We start from the raw sequence: 23,875 nt of genomic DNA, 5'->3' as shown, positions 1-23,875 counted from the left end.
CCCCTGTAGACCTATTTGCTCTGTAGGCAAACTGGTATGGGTCGAAGGTGGGTGGGAGGCTGGCTTTGATGTGCTGCAGGACCAGTCTCTCGAAGCACTTTGTGATGACCGGTGTTAGTGCTACCGGATGGTAGTCGTTAAGGCCGCTGATGACAGACTTTTTCGGCAGTGGGATGATTGTGGTGGACTTCAGGCAGGGAGGGATGGTGGATTTTAAAAGGGACAGGTTGAAGATTTTTGTGAAGACCTCAGATAATTGGTCTGCACATTCCCTCAGCACTCTGCCCGTCACACCATCGGGGCCTGATAAGATGGCATATTGGGATAGTCTATTTGCTTGCATTTGACCCATAGCCTTCTAAACCTTTCCTCTTATCTATACAAATGTCTTTTAAAAAAAGCCATAATTCTATGTTTCTTTAGCTGCTTCTGGTAGCTTTGTGCAGATATGGATAAGTGGAGCGGTGACATTGCTTTGAAACTGGTGGAAATATGAAGTGGAGTTGAACTTGGAGTCTTGATTATGGAGGCTGGTCATTGAAGGCAAGGGGTGGGAGGAGACTGCGTGAGAGTAGAAGTGCTGAAAATTGTAAAGATGCAGCCGAGAGCAGTCAACATCGATGCAACCACCCACAGTTAAGGACAAATGGGGGAAAACTCATATTTTGCAGCTTGGGGAAGTTTCATCATCAAAACCCATACAGTGTAGCTGGAGAAACTTGGCGAAATGGGAGGGACTGAGAAGCGGTAGCATAGAAAGCAGTAACATCCCATCCCTTGTTTGGACTTTAGAGAAACAGGCCCTTCGGCCCACAAAGTCCACGCCGACCTGCGACCACTCCTCACACGAGCACTATCCTACACCACTAGGGACAATTTACAATTTTACTTTTAGTCAATTGATCTACAAACCTGTACGTCTTTGGCGTGTGGGAAGAAACTAGAACACCCGGTGAAAACCCACGCAGTCATAAGGAGAACGTATAAACTCCGTACATACAGTACCAGTAGTCAGGATCAAACTCGGGTCTCTGGCACTGTAAGGCTGCGCCTCATTGCCCTGTAGAAAATGGCGGTGAGCATCTTGCACGTGGGTGACTTGCGATGCCATTTCAGATCTACGATCTAACAAAAGGGGCCGGGTTGAAGTCACATGCAGGTCATATAGCAGGAGTCCTCCACTGAAGCGTTTGACTGAACCAGATGGAATGTTACAATAAGGCTTGATGTTCTCATTTTAAGTTCTAGACAATCAACTCAATTTACATTCCCTGGTGACATTAGAGCTTAGGCCTCTGGATTGTTAATTCCTGTCTCTGAATTGTCAGCCCTGGCCTATGTATTGTTGGTCTCCAATGGGAAGGAGTAATTTTACAGACAGTGGGCACAGATGTATTTTTGATCCATCTCTCCGTGGAAGTGTATGAACCATTTATTAGAATTGGCTCCCTTGAGAAAGCAGAAATGACTAATTTCAATTAAATAAGTTTGCTGCATTATGTTTAAATACCTTGTTTGTGTTGGACTTGGAACATTTTGTTTGCTAACACCGACATTTATAACCTTCAAAGAGGTTCTGTACCTCTTACTAATTATAAACAAGTTCATCCAAAAGGACACTGATGACTAGACAGCAAAATGTTAATTGATATTCTTTCTCTCTCTCCCTCTCTGAAAGTAACTGAATCAATAATCCTTAAGTTCTTAACAACAAAATCAGGAAGAGAGCAATAATTATTTAATATTTTTTAATGTGTATTGCTATAATTGAATGCCTTTTCTGCAATAGGAACTGGAAAGCCCGATGAAAAGGTTGATCTCAGCAAAGACAAAAAACTGGCTCAGTTCAATAACTGGTTTACTTGGTGCCAAAACTGTCGTCATGGAGGCCATGCTGGTCATATGCTCAGTTGGTTCAGGTAAATGCTAAATATCCACGTGACTGTTATTTTCACAGGTCCAGCGGGATACTTAATGATAGCGAATTAAGAAGTACAGATTACAATTTTCAGAATTGATATTTCATTGATATGCTAAAGATTTGATTTGCTTTTCAAAAAAAACTAATCTTCTGCCATGGTTATGTTAACCATGCCATATCAATGAAAATGAATCGGGGAGCTATTTAGGATTGGTATAAACAAATGTATCGGAGTAGGCCACTTGATCTTTCACGGCTGCTGTGCCATTAAGTTTTAAGGTGAGAGGGCAAGTGTTTTTGCAGAGTGGTGGATGCCTGGAGCTCTTTGCCAGGGGTGGAGGCAGATATGATAGTGGCTTTTAGATAGAGGCATGGATATGGATCATATGCAGGCAGATGAGGTTAGTCTATCTTGGCATCCTGACATTGAGTGCTAACGGGCATGTTGTATGTTTTATGTGATGATATGTTTTGTATCCTTAATTATGTTACAGACTGATCTTAACTAACTGCATTCAAATTATTGAAAAATTATTCATTTAAAAGCAATATTCCCAAGAATATTGACTGGACTGCAGAAGCCTTCTCTGTAGTGGAGGAGGATGAGGGGTGTCCTTTATATTTTAAAAATTGAGGAACATGGATAGGGTGGTCTTTTCCCAGGCTATGGGGGTCTCAAACTAGAGGGCATAGGTTTAAGGAGAGGGGAACGATTTAAAGGTGATCTGATGGGCTTTCCCAGAGGGTAGTGGGTATATGCCAATGGAGGTGGTAGAGGCTGGTATAACAATAGTTCAATGACATTTGGATGAGTACATGCAAAGGAAAGTTTTAGAGGGATATGAGCCAAATGCAGGTGAATGACACTTTATCTAAAACATATTGGTCAGCAGAGGCAAATTAAGCAGAAGGGCCTTTATCTGTGCTGTACTAAACTGTTGAAGTCTGTTTCATTTAAATCATTTAGAGATACAAGCCCTTTGGCCCAGCAAATTCACGATGACCATTAATCATCTGTTCACACTACTTCTATTTCATCCCCTTTTTTAATCTACTCCCTACACACAGAACAATTCAAAGGTCAATTAACCTACAAACCTGCATGTCTGGGATGTGGGAGGAAACCGGAGCATCCAGAGAAAACCCACAATCACAGAGAACATGCAAATTCCACACAGACTGCACCTTAGGCCACAATCGAACCTGGGTCTTTGGCACTGGGCAGCAGATTTATCAGCTGTGCCACTATGCTGCCTTTGCTTGTGAAAGGTATTTTCACAATACAGTGAAATAATTGCAGAATCAACTTGGGAGTTATGAAAAGACGTCAGCATAAATCCTAGCAACATCTTGTGTGACTTGGTTTTCTTAAGTGCCTGCAGCTCTGGTCCTTATTTTGTGGTGGTGATAGTAGACCTGTTGCCCTCAGTTCCAGAGATCTGCATTCTGTCCTGACCTTTAATGCTGCAATGTGGAGTGTATTTAAAGGGCCTGTCCCACTTAGGCGATTTTAAGGCGACTGCCGGCGACTAGTCTGTCGCCGATAGTTCGCTGGGGTGTCGTGGGCATGATCGTGAGGAGTCTTCCAAAAATCGTTGTGGATCTCAGTGTGTCGCTGAGAAATCATCCGGTTTGAAATTTCTCGGCGACAGCTGGCATCGTTGCTTATTGTGGGCGCTGTCGCATGCTGTCCCCAGGTTTGATAGGTTCTCTTAGATGCATTTAGAAGCACATAATATTAAAATAAGTAAAGTAATTTCAAAATACATCACTTTATTGTCATTCGGTATAAATACCGAACGAAATTACAGCAGTCACAGAACACAACAAAAAAGAAAAGAACACAGGACACACGACCCCAACACAAACATCCATCACAGTGACTCCAAACACCCCCTCACTGTGATGGAAGGCAACAAAACTTCCACTCTCTTCCCCCCACGGACAGGGGACCCCTACCGAGGCGACCGAGCCGCACCAGGCACTGAAATGTCCCGCAGCCGAGCCGGCGATGTTAAGTCCAGCGGCCGAGCCGCGCCAGGCGATGGAAGGCCCCGCGGCCGAGCCGCACCGGGCGCTGCCAAGTCCCGTGGTCGAGCCGCGCAGGCGATGTTAAGTCCAGCGTCCGAGCTGCGCTGGGCGATGGAAGGCCCCGCGGCTGAGCCGCACCGGGCGCTGCCAAGTCCCGCGGCCGAGCCGCGCAGGCGATGTGAAGTCCAGCGGCCGAGCCGCGCCGGGCGATGGAAGGCCCCGCGGCCGAGCCGCACCGAGCGCTGAACCGTCCCGCGGCCGTACTGGGCGATGGAAGGCCCCGCGGCCGAGCCACGCACTGTTAAGTCCAGCGGCCGAGCCGCGCGATGGAAGGCCCCGCAGGCGATGGAAGGCCCCGTTGCCGAGCTGCGCCCCGGGGAAGAGACCTAATAAAAGAAAGGTTTCCCCCCCCCACACATACACAGCCAAAAACAGAAACAAAAACCATCCCAACACCGACACACAAACAAAAAAAAAAGGAAAAAAGACAGACTGCCAGCGAGCCGCAGCCACAGGTGACCATAAAATGCTTGTGTTTAACCAATTTATTTACCGTCAGGCCATTTGACAGGTAGCGACAGTTTGACGGTCAGGTAAGCGTGGGAATTTTCGCGATGTTTATGGCCATCAGCCATTACATTTAAAGTGGGCTCCCAACCCAGATATGCAACCCAGAAACCAGATATGCATCTCCCGTACATTTTCAAAGAATGCCCACACACTTTCCACAAAAATCCACTTAAACCACTTTTTTAATACTGCTATTAGTAAACTGGAAGTAAATCCAGTTAATGCCTTGTTACAGTGAAGCTTGGTTTTTAAGTAACCCATACAAGATGTTATAGTTCAAAATTCTCAAGTACATACCGACTTGTCAGTGATTTCTGCGAAAATTAGGACGCCGGAGAAGCATTGACAGCATGGGAATTTCGCGATGTTTCCGAAGACTGTAATCCCGACCTGACTCGGCATTGTCGTGGTCATTGTCGTCGGGTAAAATAAAATTTTGGCGATCTGCTACGACTTTGGCAGTCGCCAAAACTATTGCCTAAGTGGGACAGGCTCTTAAACTTTGAGCTGCTTTTGACATGATGTGCAGGGTGGAAAGTTAAATGGACAATACAAAATTGCCCCATGTATAATGGTGGAAAGTGGGAGTTTATTGGACGAATACTGAGATTAGTTTGGGATTAGTCTGAGGATGTAACCAGGAAAATTGACAGGGGAGAGCCGGTGGATGTGGTGTACCTTGACTTTCAGAAAGCCTTTGACAAGGTTCCACATAGGAGATTAGTGGGCAAAATTATGGTATTGGAGGTAGGGTACTGACATGGATAGAAAATTGGTTGACAGACAGAAAGCAAAGAGTGGGGATAAATGGGTCCCTTTCAGAATGGCAGGCAGTAACTAGTGGGGTACTGCGAGGCTCGGTGCTGGGACCGCAGCTATTTACAATATACATTAATGATTTAGATGAAGGGATTAAAAGTACCATTAGTAAATTTGCAGATGATACAAAGCTGGGTGGTAGTGTGAACTGTGAGGAAGATGCTATGAGGTTGCAGGGTGACTTGGACAGGTTGTGTGAGTGGGCGGATGCATGGCAGATGCAGTTTAATGTGGATAAGTGTGAGGTGCTCTGGCAGACCGACCCACCTAATCACCATCCAGTGAGAAAAAACTGCACCTAGGGTCCCTTTTTAATCTTTTTCTTTTCACCTCAAGTCTATGCCCTCTAGTTTTTGATTCACTTTCCCTGGAGAAGAGTGATTGACCATTCACCTTATCTACTCAGCTCATGATTTTATGTAACTCAAGGTCACGCATCAACCTCCTCCGCTCCAGGAAAGAAAACCCACCTTTCAATACAAAGCCCTCCATTCCTGGTAACATCCTCGTGATTCCTTTTTGCACCCTTTACATCTCTTCATGGCTGGACGAACAGACTTGACATCACAACTCCTGTACTCACTTATTTTAAACCTCTTCTCAATTGTGATCTTTATGCTAATGCTGATTTTTTTTTCCTCCAGAGATCACCATGAATGTCCGGTGTCTGCATGTACCTGCAAGTGCATGCAATTGGATACAACGGGAAACTTAATCCCAGCAGAAATATCCTAGAGCTAAAACAGACATCCATCTATGACTGCTTCATGTCTTTCAAGATCTGTGTATACAGTCACCAAGCAACCATCGTTAAAGATATTGGGGGATAAAATAAATTGTTCCATCAATTTGGCAGTTCTGGAATCTGAATGACTGCACAGAATATTTTGGGATGCTTTGGGATTCCAACCAGAGAATAATCCTGAATAGTCCACAAACTTGCCACTAGAAATGAACCAACATGTAGATAAGCCATGTTGTGTTACATGTTCTTGTACTAAAAATGCATGGAATCATGTCTGAATCATATTTCTTTTCAATCCCAGGACATTAGAATTGACGTACAAATAGGGAAACCTAAATAACATGGAATTAAGCATAATCAGAATGTGTTCTTATTCCATTTGATTTCTTGAGAAGTCCACAATAACCCTGAGGTGCAGTAGACAGAATATGTGCACTTCAAGTGATTCGGTCACCCTGCACATTTTGTCTTACTACGGGTATTAACCATTTCCTGTGTGGGATATTGTAAAGAATGTGGCATGCTGTTCATAAAACTTGATCATGCATCTTTCTATGCAAATATAAATAAGGAAATGATCCGATACTGAAGCAATAACTAATTGGTTAACTGGTAATAAGTTGAGGTGAAATTAAATTTGAGTACGTGATATCTAATGTGGCCTTTATTAGTGAAAACTACATAATTGTGCAAAGTATATTATGTTCATTTAAAAGTAATTGTACAAAATTCAATACTCACATTGCACCATTTAAGAAAAAATGCATTTACCATTGTGGTAGTGCTGCTGATAGTGTTCATCCCTCCCTAAAACCAAAGGTGTTACATTTTAATTTGTTTTACAGATTTGTAAATAAAGTGTAACCATTTGTATCAGAAGTGTTTTCAACAATGCATGTGCACTATTCTCAATGGAATAGGCACCTGAGGTTCAATGCGAGTGTGTAGAAGTTGAAAAAGAAAGTAAATATTTTGCAAAGGACTACTGCCAAACCTCTAATGCAGTTTTGTTGACGAGTAAATAACCTAGTACATTTTATTGAAGATAATTAAACTTGGATAAAAATTCTGAAAAACATGGACTACTATTCCATCAACGAAGGAATAAAAGTCATGCCAAACTTGTATAGAACCTGAAGAATAATGTATTTTCATAATTGATATCCCATGAATGACAAAGCTTTGATCTTGCAACATGGAGATGAAGTGTTAATGTAGCATAACTGTAGTTTAAGGTACTAAATTATTAAAAACAATGCAATTAAAGAAACAAGCAACTTTACATTTTATTTAAATCTAATGTCTCTTAACACCTTTTAACATAATACAGAATTAATCAATAAAGATCTGTATAGTAACTACTCATCACACTAATAAACTGAAGAATCAGCTGTCGCCTGTAATGCCAAATGGATAATACTGTGAGAATTCATGCAGAATGCACACTGCTTCGTGGTAAAGTCCAAGATCTGAAACAAGGTTTTAAAAAAAAGTTTTAATAAAATTTAATTTAGTAGAGCCAATATGATTATATTCAAAGAGCAAGATAAAAGTACCACGTTGTTTAGTTGATATATTAACAATATCGAGATGCAGATAATGTCCAGTTAATTTATGTTTATGGACATTGATTGCAAAACACTGTCATTCTCTGCGACAATGAACCTTTGTTCATTACACAAGCAAAAGTGTGGACCAGGTCCAACAGTAAATCAGATTTTTAGTGGTTTCAGAAACGTGTCACTGCTCTAAATGATTGTGTTTTAATATCCTGCAGTGTACCACTAAGTCCTACAAGCTTATGTTTTTACCAAATAAAATCAGGAATTTAAGCATTTTACATAGAACACAATTAAGCACAGTGTACATTGCCAGAGAAGTGCATAGCTATAGAGCTGTCATTAGTGCCATTGCTCACCCAATTTATATCTTCAGCTGTTAATGCATTGGAGGCAGAAAATTAAAATCAAGCTTTTTAAATGCAAAAATGTTCAACAAATCTATTTGCACATTTTTATCTTAATATGAAATGGATTTTTCTCACAGTAACTTCTATAAATTGAGCTTAGATATTCAACATTCGGTCACAACATATTCACGTTGAGTATCGAAGTTTGGAGGTCATGTTGCAGTTGTATAAGATGTTGGTGAGGCTGCATTTAGAGTATTGTGATATGTTCTGGGCACCATGTTATAGGAAAGATGTTATCAAGCTGGAAAGGGTACAGAAAAGATTTGATGATGTTGCCATAACTAGATCTGAGCTATAAGGAGGGGTTGAGTAGGCTGGGAGGACGCTATTCCTTACAGCGTAGGAGGATGAGGGGTGATGTTATAATAAAGGTGTATAAAATCATGAGAGGAATAGATCGGGTAGATGCACAGACTCTTGCCTGGTGTAGGTGAATGGAGGACCAGAGGACATAGGTTCAAGGTGAAGAGGAAAAGATTTAATAGGAATCTGAGGGGTAACCTTTTCATACAAAGGGTAGTGGGTGTATGGAACAAGCTGCCAGAGGAGGTAGTTTAAGCTGGGACTATCCAAACGTTTAAGAAACAGGCAGGTACATGGATAGGGTAGGTTTGGAGGGATATGGACCAAACACCATCAGGTGGGACATGTTGGGCCGAAGGGCCTCTTTCCATGCAGTATCACTATGACTCTTATGTTCAGAATTATTTTAAAATGAAGGACAGGCATAAGTTGTAAACTATACATACAAGAAACAGATGCAATATAGACAACATTGAACAAAACCAAAATGCTGACAGAACTCAGCAGGCAAGGGAGTATCTTAGGAGGGACAGACATTTACGATCAGGCCCCTTCTTCAGACTATATTGGAACCAGGTTTTATCATGCTATTTTTATAGGCCTTAATTGCTACTTTTTTTAAAGATCAAATAGTTACTTTTTCAACGTGCATTTTCTTCCTGTTCATTGGAAGAATTCTCTCAAAAGTATACCCAATTTGCCAACTGTTTACTAGATTACAAATGGTCAAAGAAGCAATTGCTGTTCAAGTCGAAGGATCCTTCAACTAGTAGCAGAAGTTGATAAAGTGGGAAAGGTAGATGGGATACTTAGTTTCACTATCCAGAGCACTGCAAATAAGAGCAGGTTTAATAGCATTACCAAAAAATACATCACAGATGGATTACTGTGTACAGTTGGAATACTTTTGGAAGGATGTGATTGCACTGGAGAAGATGCAAAGGAGATTCAATGAACAGTGGGATGTTGCCTGGTCAAGGGTATTTTGAATGCGAGAGAATGAATAGCTTGGGTTTGTTTTCCTTGGAGTGGACAAGGCTGAGGGGAACCTGATAAAAGTTTAGGGCGGAAAACTTTCCTCCATCACAAAATTATTTATTTAAGGCTAGAAGGCTGAGGTTTAGGATGCAGAGCAACAGGTTCAGAGGGATTCGGAGGAAGATTATTTTCTTCCAGTGGATAGTTGCAATCAGAAATGGACTGCCCAAATAGCTGGTTGAAACAGGTACTCAGGACATTTTACAAATATCCAGACAATTGAATCACCAGCATTTAAGGCTATTGACCAAGTGCTGATAAATGGGATTAACATAATAATAATAATAATATGCCTTTATTGTCATTGTACGAACAGTACAACAAAATTAGAAGTGCTACATCTGAAACAGTGCGACAGTGCAAAACTTTCAAAGACAATCGCACAAACATAGGAACCAACACAACAGATGAGTATATTTGCTAGTCAGCATAACACAGTGGACTGAAAGGCTCATTTCTATGTTACATGACCGGATTAAGCAGCAAATAACCTCCAAGTGGTCTAACAATTATTAACTGACTTCCATCATTGAGGAATAAGAATTTAATCTGCAAAACACAGAGCTCTTGCATCAGAACTGGCTAGTTTAATAAACAAGAAAGACTCGTTATTTGAAATTCAGTATTAAAATCTGAGGGTTACATTGTGCCTCAACAGAAAATTAGGTGCTGTTCCTTGGACTTACATTGGTCTTTGTAATAAGGTAACCGGCTGGATGCTGCCTTTAAATAAAAATGTGCTACATCAACAATTTTCAGTGATAGTTTAGTTTAGACATAGTGTGGAAACAGCCCCTTCAGCCAACTGAGTCCACACCAACCAACGATCCCCATACACTAGCACTATCCAACAGACTAGGGACAATTTACAATTTTTGCTGAAACCAAATTATCTTACAAACTTGTACATCCATTGGAGAGTGGGAGGAAACCGGAGTACCCAGGGAAAAGCGACACGATCATGGGGAGAATATTCAAACTCCGTACCGACAGCACCCATTATCAGGATCGAACCCGGGTCTCTGGCACTTTTAGGCAACAGCTCTACGGTTGCGCCACTGTGCCGCCCTAACGAAGTGCACCTCACAGAATCCTTGTACATATTAGTACGGTCCTAAGATGTTAACATTTTAAGTTAAAAGAAAATAAACCTTGTCCTTATACAAAGGGGTGCAGCTGATGGAGCTATTTAGTTTGTACTAGACCAAGTGGACCCGTTGGGCCCACAACTCATTGGGTTGCCATTGTGATGTGGGGAAGAAAAAAAAAATCACACTTTTTTCTTTAAAATGGCTTTAAAAAATAAATAATAATAAATCTCAATGAAAATCATGATTATTCTTTAAAATTGTGTTTTTTTCTGCATTGGTCCAGCACCCTCCCCATCCTCACTCCATCCCCTCAACCCCTCTTCTTCCCCACCCACTCCCCCCCCTTCCCCTCCCACCCCCCAGTCACCCACTCCATCCCCCCGTATCTACTCCCCCTCCATTCTTAGGGGCTCTCTGGCGGTGCTGCCATTCCCGCCCGTCGGGTTTCCATTGTGACTTCGAACATGGATGTATTACTGTGCATGGGCAGCTGACGGGCACAGCAAGTGGAAAAGGGATTTATTAAAGTTTAAAATGTGAATAACAAAATATAACTTATTGAACATTAATAGGATTTCTTGATGCAGGAATTTTCAACACCAGCATCATTTCTGCTTTTCACAACAGCAAGGAGTTGGCGAAAATCGCCAAAACAAAAGGTAAGAATGCCGCCAAAAGGCTCATCGTTCTTTTTGCATAGATCTCGAAGAGTTCTGTCCACCGCTTCAAAGCTCTCCCTCCTAATCATCGGGCACTCATCCCAAACAATCAGTCGCATACTTCTGATCAAATTAACCATGTTGGAGTTCTTCTCAATGTTGCACATTGTATTATCGGTCACTTCGATGGGAATCTTGAATCGAGAATGTGCAGTTCTTCCACCAGACATCAATGTAGCTGCTATACCAGAGGATGCTACTGCAAAAGCAACATCAACTTGACCTTGAACTTTGGAGAGGATCAAATTGGTGAGAATTGTTTTGCCCATTCCTGCTGGTGTATCAATGAAAAACATTGAAGGAACATTCCTTTCCAAGCAGCTGCACACCTGGTAATAAACTGCTCTTTGCTCAGCATTCAGCAGAGGCTCCTTCTCTTCAACAAATCACTGTTGTTTAGGTCTATTGTACTGCAGTTCACTCAGCAATTCTGGATTGTCACCATCAAGGTTCATCCTTCCATGTCTTGGTGGTGGCACATGAAAGTATCCCAGTGTCTTGTTGTAATTCACAAGCTTGTCTTGAATATACATCAGAGCCTGATCATGATGCCTCTCATCAATCATGATATTTGGATCATCGATTGTTCTCTGTTCTCTTTGAAGGTAATCTTCAGACATTGAATTCTTGAAGCGATCCCATAATTGTCGAGAAGAGTTGAGCTCAGCAATCGTCAGCAAAACAAACAAATCTCTCATTGCTTCGGGAAGTCTTGTCCGCTCAGCATTTTCCATCGTCTGTTGCCAATGGTCGTCAGTTTGCAACAAACCTCTTTCTATGCAGATGTCTTTGAAGGAAAAAAGAATATGTCTGTCATGCGTCCTCGATGAATTGAAGGATACTGGCCCTTTTACGTGATGGAGAAGCAGTCTCAAGTAGTAGAGGTCACATCTTGAAGAAACGGTATACACTCGTCCCAGAACGTTGGCTTTAAAAATACCTGGAAGATCTTCCACTATCTTCCCAAACTTCTTTCTTTGCCATTTCTTATTGTTCCATGTGTAAAATCGGGGTACATTAGTGTAGTACAGTGTTCTTGCAAATTGATCTCGAGAACACAATTCCATGAATTCAGTTAAAGTTGTTCTCGTGATATCCTCATTTCTCACCAGCCGACCAACATCGACTGATGACGACTTGTTGTTCTTGTGGTAGATGTACCTGGAGTCGAATGACAGCGGGGCGTCTCTCATGAGTTGGAAATCCAAGAATTTTAATCCCACTGCTTCCGACGGACCAATGTATCTGCCAGTAAAGTACTGTGCAATTTTGTCATCCCTGTTAACTCCAAAAACTGCTTGATCACTCCCCTTCAAGGTGTACTTGAACACGTATTTGACCGACTTTACAGAGGAGCATATCTCAATGTTGATGTGACATTTGAACAACTTCAAGAGTTGAGCATTATAGGGCACCACCCATTCAGAAGTAATAGGTTGATCCCGGCATTCTTCTTGATGTCGCTGCAATCCTCCCATATCCAGAGATCGTCTCCTGTACAGAGGATGTGACTCATCTCCACACCTTGCTTTCGATAAACGGCTTCAGGAATCTCTTTCTGCATCTTCCATTCTTCCAACATGGAGATTTGTGGTTCATGTGGTTCGCAGTATGGTTCATGAACAGACCTCCCAACATTTGGTTTTACAAAGTCATAATTTTGATGCCCAAAATTCAGATTTTTACATCAATTTCATAATATGGCACGTAATGCAACTTTTCAGAAAAAAAAGTATGCACGCGAAATGCACATACGCATTGCGCTACATTCATGTGTGAAAAACGACTATTATTTCCAACAGTCTGTAGTTCTTGGACTACATATACAATGTCAGACCTATCATGAGTATATTCTGGTATTTATAGAAAGGTTATTGAACAGAAATACTTTTTAAAACAAAGAAAAAATTGTTTTCTTTTGTTTTTTCTATTTTGCTTTTCCCGTACACAACCCAATTCTCTTGATATTGAATAAAAGAACAATGATCATAAAATGTATGACTAAGTTATGAAGAAAGAGTTTCATTTAAAACTACACATACCTAATTTCATTGAAGACATACTTGCTCCAGTGGTCTTCAACAGCAAATCACAATGGCCCGGCGGGCGGCGAGTCGAGGCGAGGACCGGCGGGTGGTGAGGTGAGGCCCAGGGAGCACGAGGTGAGGCGAGTCCCGGGGAATGGCTAGGCGAAGCCCGGCAAGGCAGGGGCCCGGAGAGCGGTGAGGCACGGCGAGAGGCGAGGCGAGTTCCGGCGAGCGGCAGGGCAAGACCCAGCGAGCGGTGAGGCGAGGCCCAGCAAGCGGTGAGGCCCGGCGGGCGGCGAGGCGAGGCCCGGCGAGCCGAGGTGAAGCCCGCTGAGCGGAGAGGCCTGGTGCGTGGCGAGGCCCGGCGAGGTGAGTCGAGGCCCGGCGAGCTTCAAAGCCCGGCCCAGCGAGCCTAGCGGCGAGGAGTAGCCCGGTGAATGTCGAAGGGAAGGGAGGGGGGTAGAGGAGGGGAGAAGAGGAGAGGGGGGGGAAGAGGAAAGGAGGGGGGAAAGGAGGGGGAGGAGAGTAGCGGGGGAGAGGAGGGCAGGGAGAAGTGGAGGGGGGTCGGGTGCTGCGCGAATGCGGGAGGGGTTTGGGCCCAGCGGGTTCGCTTGGTCTAATTAGTCTGACCTTTAACTGCTCGGCGGTGGATCCGGGGCTGAGCGGTGAAGGAGACGCCCGTGGCTGAGAGCGGCAGCAGTAGCGGTGATGCCGAGCAGGAGCTGAAGGCTCGTCGGCAACGGCAGCAATGGAGACGACCGGGGCTTACAGCGGCAGAGGCAGCCGCGGTGATGGCTGGGTGGGGGTACCGGGGCTCAGCGGCAGCGGGAGCAGCGGCGGCCATGATGGAGACGCCCGGAGCAGCAGCGGGAACAGCGGCGGCCGTGATGGAGACGCCCGGGGTTTAGAGCGGCAGCAGGAGCAGCGGCGGCGGTGTGATGGTTCAGCGGAGTGGCGGCCATGATGGAGACGCCCGGGGTTTAGTGCTGGGAGTAAAAGCAGCGGCGGCGGCGCCATGGATCAGCAGGGCTCTGGGGCCTAACAGTGATGGAGACGCCCAGGGTTTGAAGCGGTGATGGCGGGGCGGGGGCTCCGGGGTGTCTCTGGAGACGCCCGGGGTTTGGAGCGGCGGCGGTGACGCTCCCCCCATTTGAGCCACGGAACCAAACGGGCGTCTGCGGGAAGTGGGAGCTGAACGAAAATGACAACCCTCCCCCCAACTGCGCACGCGCAGTCAACCAGCGGCCATCTTACGCAAGTGTAGGCGCAGGTCTGGCCCCAACTGCGCATGCGCTGGTTTTTAAAAACTTTAAAATGTGAATAACTTAAAAAATATAACACCAATTTCAATAAAACTACCATTTTCACCATTAAAGCGATGACGGTGAATAAGGTGGGCCTAAAAATGTCACGCTATCTTGTACAGTTTTGGCTGAAGTTCAGTCACAAACAAACAAACAAACGAGTGTTTTAGTATATAGATTAGAAAAGGGAGAGGGATAAAGAAACTGCAAAACTTGTAAAGAACCAAGATCAGCTGCAATAAAAATACACCTAGAAAAACATTCATATACAGAGATTTAATGCTTATTGCTGTGAAGAACGTGAAATGATTATCTTAATTTTCTTGGCTGGAACAGCCTAATATGAAAAAACCTAAAGCTAACACAATAATCAATTTACAAATAGCTTTGTGGGGTGGATCAAATAGATTTAGACGGACTGAACAGGTGTTCGGCAAAATGATCGCCGAGCCAAGACAGGTAAAAGACTATCGACTGACGTCTATTACAAACCTACTGACTCCCACAGCTATCTAGACTATACTTCTTCCCATCATGTCACCTGCAAATTATTATTATGCTACGTCAGACCTCCTAACATTTAACTTTACAAATTCATAATTTTGATGTCCAAAATTCAGAATTTTACATCAAAATTCATAAAAGTGCTTAAAGCAACTTTTCAACAAAGAAAAACTATGCACGCCAAATGCGCATACGCTTTACGCTACATTCATGTGTGAAAAACGACAATTACTTTCAACAGTGTAGTTCTTGGACTACATGTACAATGTCAGACTTATCATGGGTATATTCTGCTTTTTATGGAAAGGTTATTGAACATAGATACTTTTTGCAACACAAAGACAAATTTGTTTTGTTTTGTTTTTTCTATTTTGCATTTTCCTTACATATCCCAATTCTCTTGGTATTGAATAAAAGAACAATGGTCATAAAATGTATGACTAAGTTATGAGGAAAGAGTTGATATATGCGACTCGACTAAGCATACGGAAGTACTTATTGAAGTAAATTCGCACATTAATTGATAATCAGCCCAAAAAGGTGGTAATTGGCTTTTCTGCTGTGTTTTATATTTTAACCCCGTCTTAATTAATTAATATAGTTATATAATCTTGCACTTAAATTTGATATTTACTCATTACAGTTCCACCATTGATTTTCTGGCACTCTTGGTTCCAAAGCTTTGCTGGTTTATCCAGCTGGCCAAGGAAGTCAGCTATGGGGATAGATGTGCTGGCTGTGCAGAGCCCCGGCTGCAAATTCAACCCACCGATCGGCCATGGAAGTCCCGTTGAGGTTGAGATTGGCTGCCTTGCCCAGTCTAGATGCCACATTTTCGGGGAGACTTCCAGGGCGCGGGGGATTCCCCACGGAACCTCTAGCGGCCGAATTGACAAATTGCAATTACCGACTGTTTTGCGCAAAAATGTGAGGCGAAATCGGAATGACGGAAGAAATAAGAAAGGGAAAACTTTCCGCCAAATTCGGAAGGGTTGGGAGGTGTGCTACATACCAAAACTGTTCTTGTCTTCTTGGAAAGTAGTGTAGTAAGCAGCTTTAATAGTGGCTTTCTGCGTAACCTTTCCAACCACTTCAACGATTCCACTCAATTCTTCATCAAGCTAAATAAATATGTAAAATAGATGCTTAGTTATACACATTTTTAAAAGTATATTTCCATTCCTAAATAAATGCTATTAGAAAAGAAGTACCAAGCGAGAATGGGGTCTGTATGGAGTTTGTACGTTCTCCCCATGGGTTTTCTTTGAGATCTTCGATTTCCTCCCACACTCCAAAGACCTACAGGTTTGTAGGTTAATTGGCTTGGTAAATGTAAAAATTGTCCCTAGCAGGTGTAGGAGTGTTGATACATGATAGCAGGGATTGCTGGTCGCTGCGGACCCGGTGGGCCGATGGGCCTGTTTCCATGCTGTATCTCTAAACTAAACTTTTGGTGTGGTCTCTTATTTAGTTGCACATATTAGATAATGATGGCAATCTGGAAATAACATTACAAAATTCTGCAACCCAAAACATTTTTCACTGCTGAATACCTGATACAACGTGATTAAGTTAATAATGATGATAGAAAAATCTCTGAATTGGACCAAAAAAAGAAACCATAAGCCCTAACCATAGGTCGTTACACTAAAGCTCACAAAGAATCCAAATACAAAATATGCCCAAAGAATAGTGAACATTTAATTTGACTCCCAACTACATACTTCAGGAGATCACGATTTAACTTAGTAATTGAAGTGTTAAGAATTCCCACATGTAACAATCATTGAGGAGCATGTAGGCTCGAGCCCTGGCCGGTTTGTCGTAATCGGCGTCACCAATGAAAACATTATACTGCTTCTCAAAGAGGCGCCAACGCTCTCCGATCTGACTGTCAATAGGAGAGGATCCAGATTTCGGAAAGTTTCAGCCATGGTCGAGACAGCAAAAATGCACAAAGTAGGTGCTGAAACCGATCCGAATTATCCCACTTCTGACACCAAGAAGTATAGATTTCCACAAATCGTTTAACTTCTACAAGTGCTTTATTACAAATACATGCAGAGAGCAAGTGAGAAAACCATTGCAAGGCGTCCATCAAAGTTACAAATTGAGGAATTTAATCAGCAACATAGTAGATAATATAACAATAACCAGGCATGGATTACAGATCAGGTCAGCAATACGAAAGTCAGGCATGGATCAAATCCGCAATAGGGATTGAGCTACATATACCAGTTGCAATTTTCCTCTATTGAGCATGTAAAACAATTACTAGCTTAATTGTTTCTGCTCCCTACTGTAAACCTTGGACTACCAACCAATTTGGCTTTAGTATTCTGCTCTAGTCATTATTGCTGACTTTCAGTAAAAACAAAAGTTAATACAGTATGTTGTGAGATTGCACCTAAATTTAACACCATGAAATAGCCATACATCCATTTATGTTTTAAAACTTACTGGATTTGTCATTTCCACTGTTACATTTTTCCCATCTCCATCTGTTAGAATAAACGAGGTTCCAGTGGGGTGAATCTGTTATACATAAAACACAACCATATGTTTAAAAATTAACATTCTGTAGAACAAAATATTAAAATCTTAATTTACTTAATTTTGATCGGAATTAAACAAGGTAACAAAAGGGTGTGCGGATGTGGCATTTCTCGTGGAACAGGTGCAGAAGAGGATCGTGAGAATTGGCAAAATAAGATTTAGACGCATTACCTCTTGTCTGGGAATGGTGAATGTAAACATAACAAAATTAGGATAGAGATAAGGAAGCCTGTTTCTCTGTGGGACGTTACAGTAGACCACTCGTGCCTCCTACCTCTAGTAGCATAGAAATGTTGCCATAAATGGGGGCTTATGATTGGCTCGGAGAGGGGGCGGGGCTTGGTCTGCTTGGAAGGTGAGATAGAATAATGTCAAGATGCCCTGGTATTATGTGTGACTTGCATTAACCATCTGTTGTTGAATAAGATTAACATAAATAAAAAGTATATTATGACTAATGAAATAATTAATACCCATGTAGCAGGTGATAGTTATAGGAAAACATACAGCCAAGGACGAAGTATATTTTCGTATAGTTGTATCTAACAAAAAATAAAAGTTGTTTACTGCACAGTATAACTGTCGGCTAATTCTGCTGTGAAATCAGAGAACTGGTGAGCAGTTAACTGCAGCTATCTCTCTATATCATGCAATAAAGTCTTTTGAAGCAAACCTCGAAGTCTCAGCTTTTCCTTTCATTTCCCTCAGTTAATTTCTTCCACAGAAATTGGTGTGGTCGGCAGGATCCCAATTGTAACGGGATCCGAACGAATAGAAGGGGGAGAATAAAAGGAATGATAAAATAGTCCTAGCTGAAAGGGGTACGGGGGGGAGATGGGACGTCCCAGAGAAGGAAGAGCCCTGGTAACCTAGCTGTCCGGCCGGTGACTCAAACTGAGCCAAGATACCTATTAGGGTTGAGGCAAGATTAATAGATACCTATTAGGGTTGAGGTAATAAAAAAGATCATAACACACCAGGAAAGGGTAGGAGATCCCATTGTCCCACTGGGATTGGCAGCTAATGTTGTAATAAAATAGGCTGGAGATGACCAATGTGTGGTAAACTTTTAGAAATAATCTGTATGATTGGTCAAACAGAAAATGGCCGTGTGGGGGAAGCTTTAAGCTATCTCTGATAAAGAAATGGATAGAGATAGTGAAAAGACACCAATCCCCAAAGGAGGAAGCAGATGATAAACAAAAAGAAGGAAATAAGGGACCTATGCCTATAACACAAAAGCAGATGGTAGTGTTTTTAGTTATAGTTGTACTGTATATAACTTTAAGTTCAAAGAACAAAATAAATCTTACGCCCCTCTGGAGCAACAGCAAGGGAATGCCGAACAGGGAGGGTATCCAGCCCTTACTGATACTTTTATAATCTCTAGAACGGCCCCACTTCCGTTACGAGGAAGACAGGCTCCGTGCAAACTGGGAGCGGTTTTACACTGCACCGCAGACGGCATGTTTATGGAAATAAATTAAATTCAGACCCATCCTATATTGTTGGCAATTGAGTAGCAGTCTATCCAGTCAATTGGGCATTGAGCCCTGCAAAGAGTGCAGGATCCAAAAGGCCAGTATTTACAGTATCTTGTCAAAACCAGCCAAGAGCATAAGCGAACGCATTGCACAGCATTTTATACGCGCCTCCCTAATTCCGGGTACCAGGAAAAAGCCTCCCCATGGTTGGATAAACTCGAACAAATAACAGTGACTCCTTATTTGTGGTCCCGGGATTAGGAATAATAGTCCACCTCTCTGTAAACCAAAGGGATCGATTTAAGATGGGAGACACCTCCGAGTCACACGACCATAGCTACTAGACCTCCAACAGCAGAAAAAAATGAACTTAAGGGATGCCAATTATCGGAGGTCTACTTCGATCCAGTACGCTGATGATCTTTTGGTAACCTCTATTACGGGTCCTGATTGTAAAGAAGACTAAATTAAATTGCTGCAACGTTTGGCAGAAAGAGACATAGAGTATCCTTGGAAAAGGTACAGTTCTGCCAGCCTAGAGTACTGTATCTAGGATTCCAGCGGCAGGAAGGCAGGTGACTTGGAAAAGAAAGAATAAAAGCAGTTGAGAACATCACAGTCCCAAAGACAAAGAAAGACATTCTCTCCTTCTTAGGCATGGTGGGTTATTGCAGACAATGGATCCATGACCACAGGGAACCAGATGCAGCATTGCGTTCAGCCACCCTGCAGACGGAACCCTCCAGAGTAGAATGGACTGCAGAAAGAGACAAGGCATTTAGCGATCTGAGGATCACTATAGTTACTGCCCCGGCGCTGGGATTGCCACATTATAAAAAGCCCTTTCAACTCTATGTAAATGAATCAAAGGGGTTTGCAACCAGGGTCCTGGCTGAAGAACATGGAGGGGGAAAAAAGACCAGTAGCCTATTATTCTGTGGCTTTACCAGCTGTAGTAAATGGCATGCCAGCCTGCTTGCGAGCTGTAGCGACAACGGCCATGATGATAGATAAATCAATCCCCATCGTTCTTGATCACTGTTCCTCATGCCATGATTTTATTATTGAACTCTGCAGCCACACAGCATTTCATAGCTGCTAAAAGAACAGGATATGAAGTCATCCTTTTATCACATCCTAACTATACTTACCAGCAATCACCTGCTTAAAACCCAGCTACTTTTGTACCACTGCAAGGAGGAGGATCTGATCATGATTGTTTATTATTTATAGAAGCTACTGCCACTCCCTGGTTGGACAGAGTCATCCGCTTGATAATCCTGACTTGGTCCTATTTACTAATGGCTCGTCACATCGACCTAGCAATGACAGATTGTTAGCCAGATTTGGGGTGGTTATGCCACTTCAAGTGCTGAAGGTAAATGCTTTACCATCCGGAACACCTGCTCAGACAGCTGAGCTGTATGCCCTGACTCGTGCCTGCATATTGCCAAAAGATAAAAAATACTAATATCTACACCAATTTTTGGTATGCTTTTGGGGTTGTACATGACTTTGGGCAGTTATGGAAAGATCGAGGATTCATTACATCAACGGGAAAGGCTATTAAGCCTGATAAATTGGTCTTAAATTTACTGGATGCTATCCAATTGCCACAGCAAATCGCAGTTATTAAATACGAGGGCCAAACATCATCGGACATGTATTCAATGGAAACAGATCAACTAATTACGCGGCCAAACAGGTTGCCCTCTGGCAAACCCCACAAGTACGAGTGGCTAAAATAGAGTCTGCGGCACAAAGAAAGCTCCCGGTTAGCATTAATGTAGCCATTACAGGATGCCCAGAGCCTAGCATCACCCCAGGAAATGAATTCCTGGAGTAAAGCAGGGTGTTAACAAAACCCCATTGTCTGGGTCCACTCTGATGGTCAGGTAGTTTGTCCCAGGAGCTTATTTTTGTCCCCGTCTCGCCTAGCCCATGGACAGGTTCTAGTTGTATCTAACAAAACAAAAGTTGTTTACTGCACAGTATAACAGTCGGCTAATTCTGCTGTGAAATCAGAGAACTGATGAGCAGTAACTGCCGCCATCTTTACATTATATCCTGCAATAAGGTCTCTTGAAGCAAACCTCAACGTCTGCTTTTCCTTTAATTTCCCGCTAAGTTAATTTCTTCCATACATTCAATAAAAAACAGTTAAGAGATCAATCCTTTTGAATATCAACTATGGATAGGGCGAATTACCTGATATATTTTAGTTCACCGAGAAATGTCATCATCACAAATTACAACTTGATTTTTTTTAAGCATATCAAAATATAATCTCCATTCAAAGAACTACATTTCACATGCCGATGAGAGAATTTCCTATTCATCCCTAAACCATATTGTTCAATTTCATTGGAGCAACAAAAAGCATTATTGGCGTTTTTCAAAATTACAAATAAAAATGGGCCAGTTGGGGAGGGAGAGAAAAGCTACAGCAATTATCACGAATTTGCGGCAGCGCTGACTGTCCATTTCACTGCAACTTTCTTCTACAATAATGTAGGTGATGGTCGGGCAAGAATGGGAGAGAGGAGCAGTTGGGTGGTGAATGGTGGCAGTGTGGTGAAGGGGGGCAGTTGAGTGATTGTAGTGAGAGTGTGGCGAGGGGGTGGCAACGGGTGGGCGAGGGGGCATGTGGGTGAGGGAGAGAGGACGGGGGAATGGGGACGGGTGAGGGGAAACAGTGAGGGGAGTGGGGCGAGGGCAGCCGGCGGGGCGGGGGGGCCGCACCTTGTGCACGCGCCCCACCAGGCAGACGGCTCTGCCCTGGAACTCCGGCACCAGCCCCGCGCTGACCCGCGTGCGCGGAACATCCACAACGTCCGCCATCGCCTCCCGACTCCAACCGCCCGCCGTTCCAAACCACTTGGCGCGAAACTCCCCACGCCGTCACGTCCACTCTAGATCTGTGCGCCGCCGAATCACGTCCTCCGACGCACCCACCTCCTCGACTGTGGTTCCGGATTGTGAGCAATTGTAAAGCTCGTCTGTAATGTCAAAAGTCAAGAATGGTTAGTTGTCGTATGTACGAACAACGACATTCTTACTTGCAGCAGCAATACGTTTCCCATATGCAACGTTCTTTCTCTTCTTTTGATGATATGCAAGTTTCACGTAAAGTCATCGTTGGTTTGAACTGCATTAGGTTCATCTACGAGAGGCACATAGATACGATCTACGTTGTTATCCCAATGTTGCATGTTTGATGGGACAGGCAAAGCTGGAGCAATAATGAAATTCAATGTCCTTAGTCATGAGAATATAGTCAAGGTAAGATTCAGCTGGCAGCGGCGTCCTGGAGCTTATGCTTGCTCCATATATATTCATTATGAATCAAGCTACCCGATTAAACTGACAGAATGATTGCTACATGTCCAAATACATCATAACAATTTGAAAAAATTAAGCATAGAACATTCATGTGAAAATGAGGGGAAAACTTTTTAACTTAGTGCAGGAGTCATAGTATCATGCAGCACAGAAACAGGTATCAGCCTTGTTGTATCTCTTGTTGTACCCATTTATACTAATCCAATTTACCTACATAATGTCTGTAGCCTTCTAAGCCTTGGCTATTCACGATGTGATCTTAAGGTTGTGAGCATATAGAAAAATAGGTGCAGGAGTAGGCCATTCGAGCCAGCACCACCATTCAATATGATTATGGCTGATCATCTAAAATCAATACCCCGATGCTGCTTTTACCCCATATCCCTTGATTCCGTTAGCCCTAAGAGCTAAATCTAACTCTCTCTTGAAAACATCCAATGAATTGATCTCCACTGCCTTCTGTGGCAGAGAATTCCACAGATTCACAGCTCTCTGGGTGAAAAAGATTTTCCTCATCACAGTCCTAAATGGCCTACCTCTTATTCTTAAACTGGACCCCTGGTTCTGGATTCCCCCAACATCAGATGCATCTCCCCTTTTCCTAATCTGACACCATTCAGATAATAATCTGCTTTCCTGCTCTTGCCACCAATTTAACCTCACATTTATCCACATTATACTGCATCTGCCATGCATCTGCCCACTCACCCAACCTATCCAAGTCACCCTGCAGCCTCGTAGTTGCTACCCAGTTTTGTGTCATCCGCAAACTTGGAGATGTCCGCAAACTTGGAGATATTTTCCTTACAACCTCTTCAGCACATTCCTGATTCTAAACACCCAAAGACCTCCTCTAAACTCCCTATGACCACTTGACTTATCTTGGACACCCCCACCATGGGATTTAAAAAAAACAACTACCTACCCTATTCTTCTCATAATTTTAGATACATATCAGGTAATTCCTGTAGGAAAATAACTGCAGATGCTGGTACAAATCGAAGGTATCACAAAATGCTGGAGTAACTCCGCGGGTCAGGCAGCATCTCTGGTGACGTTTCGGGTCGAGACCCTTCTTGAGACTGATGGACATTTATGTTACCCCGGGTTTTCCCAGCGGACACAGTCAATGACAAACAGCAGAGGAACTGCAAACCGCGCTTTCCCCACCCGAAGCTTTTTTGCATGGTCTGCACCAAAGATACTGGAGGAGGGCCGTGATGGCGTAACGAGCGACGTCGTCCGCCGCCGTTAAATGACGCCACAGCCTGGAAGTTGACAAGTTGGACCCGCGGACGTTTGTCTTCAAACTGAAACTTGATTTTAAACTGATTTTGTTCGACGTTTCCGCTGGTGGAAGACGTTGTCGGTTCCAGTTTCCATCAGCTGTGGCCGGTATGCGGGGCGCTGACTGCGGCTGGTCGGGGTGACGCCGCTCACGGTAGGTCC

At 43.2% G+C, this 23,875-nt stretch overlaps 3 protein-coding genes across 6 annotated transcripts in view; 2 read left to right on the top strand and 1 right to left on the bottom strand.

Annotated features, from left to right (window-relative positions):
- The window catches only part of mios (missing oocyte, meiosis regulator, homolog (Drosophila)), a 46,295-nt gene extending 38,739 nt beyond the window's left edge, over positions 1-7,556 (top strand). For both annotated transcript variants that reach the window (XM_078422131.1, XM_078422141.1), the window contains exons 10-11: positions 1,790-1,919; positions 5,986-7,556. In XM_078422131.1, the coding sequence (XP_078278257.1) occupies positions 1,790-1,919; positions 5,986-6,076 (221 nt within the window). In that variant the 3' untranslated portion in view covers positions 6,077-7,556. The remainder of the gene's footprint in view (positions 1-1,789; positions 1,920-5,985) is intronic.
- Positions 3,694-23,866, bottom strand: rpa3 (replication protein A3). Of its 3 annotated transcripts, none has more exons than XM_078422203.1 (5): positions 23,352-23,866; positions 21,827-22,083; positions 17,505-17,579; positions 16,057-16,165; positions 3,694-6,893 (listed from the first exon to the last, which is right to left on the bottom strand). In XM_078422203.1, the coding sequence occupies exons 2-5, from the start codon at positions 21,923-21,925 to the stop codon at positions 6,838-6,840; spliced, it is 339 nt and encodes a 112-aa protein (XP_078278329.1). In that variant the 5' UTR covers positions 21,926-22,083; positions 23,352-23,866; the 3' UTR covers positions 3,694-6,837. The 3 variants fall into 3 exon arrangements, with proteins under 3 accessions (XP_078278329.1, XP_078278311.1, XP_078278320.1); XM_078422185.1 differs by having other exon boundaries at positions 3,694-7,555; positions 23,352-23,855; XM_078422194.1 differs by having other exon boundaries at positions 3,694-7,555; positions 23,597-23,855.
- umad1 (UBAP1-MVB12-associated (UMA) domain containing 1) overlaps positions 23,540-23,875 on the top strand; it is a 36,870-nt gene continuing 36,534 nt past the window's right edge. The window contains exon 1 of the mRNA XM_078422173.1: positions 23,540-23,867. The gene's annotated coding sequence lies outside the window, so the exon portion shown is untranslated. The remainder of the gene's footprint in view (positions 23,868-23,875) is intronic.

Source organism: Rhinoraja longicauda, chromosome 2 (assembly GCF_053455715.1).
Source record: "Rhinoraja longicauda isolate Sanriku21f chromosome 2, sRhiLon1.1, whole genome shotgun sequence".
NCBI lineage: Eukaryota > Metazoa > Chordata > Chondrichthyes > Rajiformes > Arhynchobatidae > Rhinoraja > Rhinoraja longicauda.
Note: the sequence above shows the minus strand (reverse complement) of the source record. Positions and strands in the feature narration are given on the sequence as shown.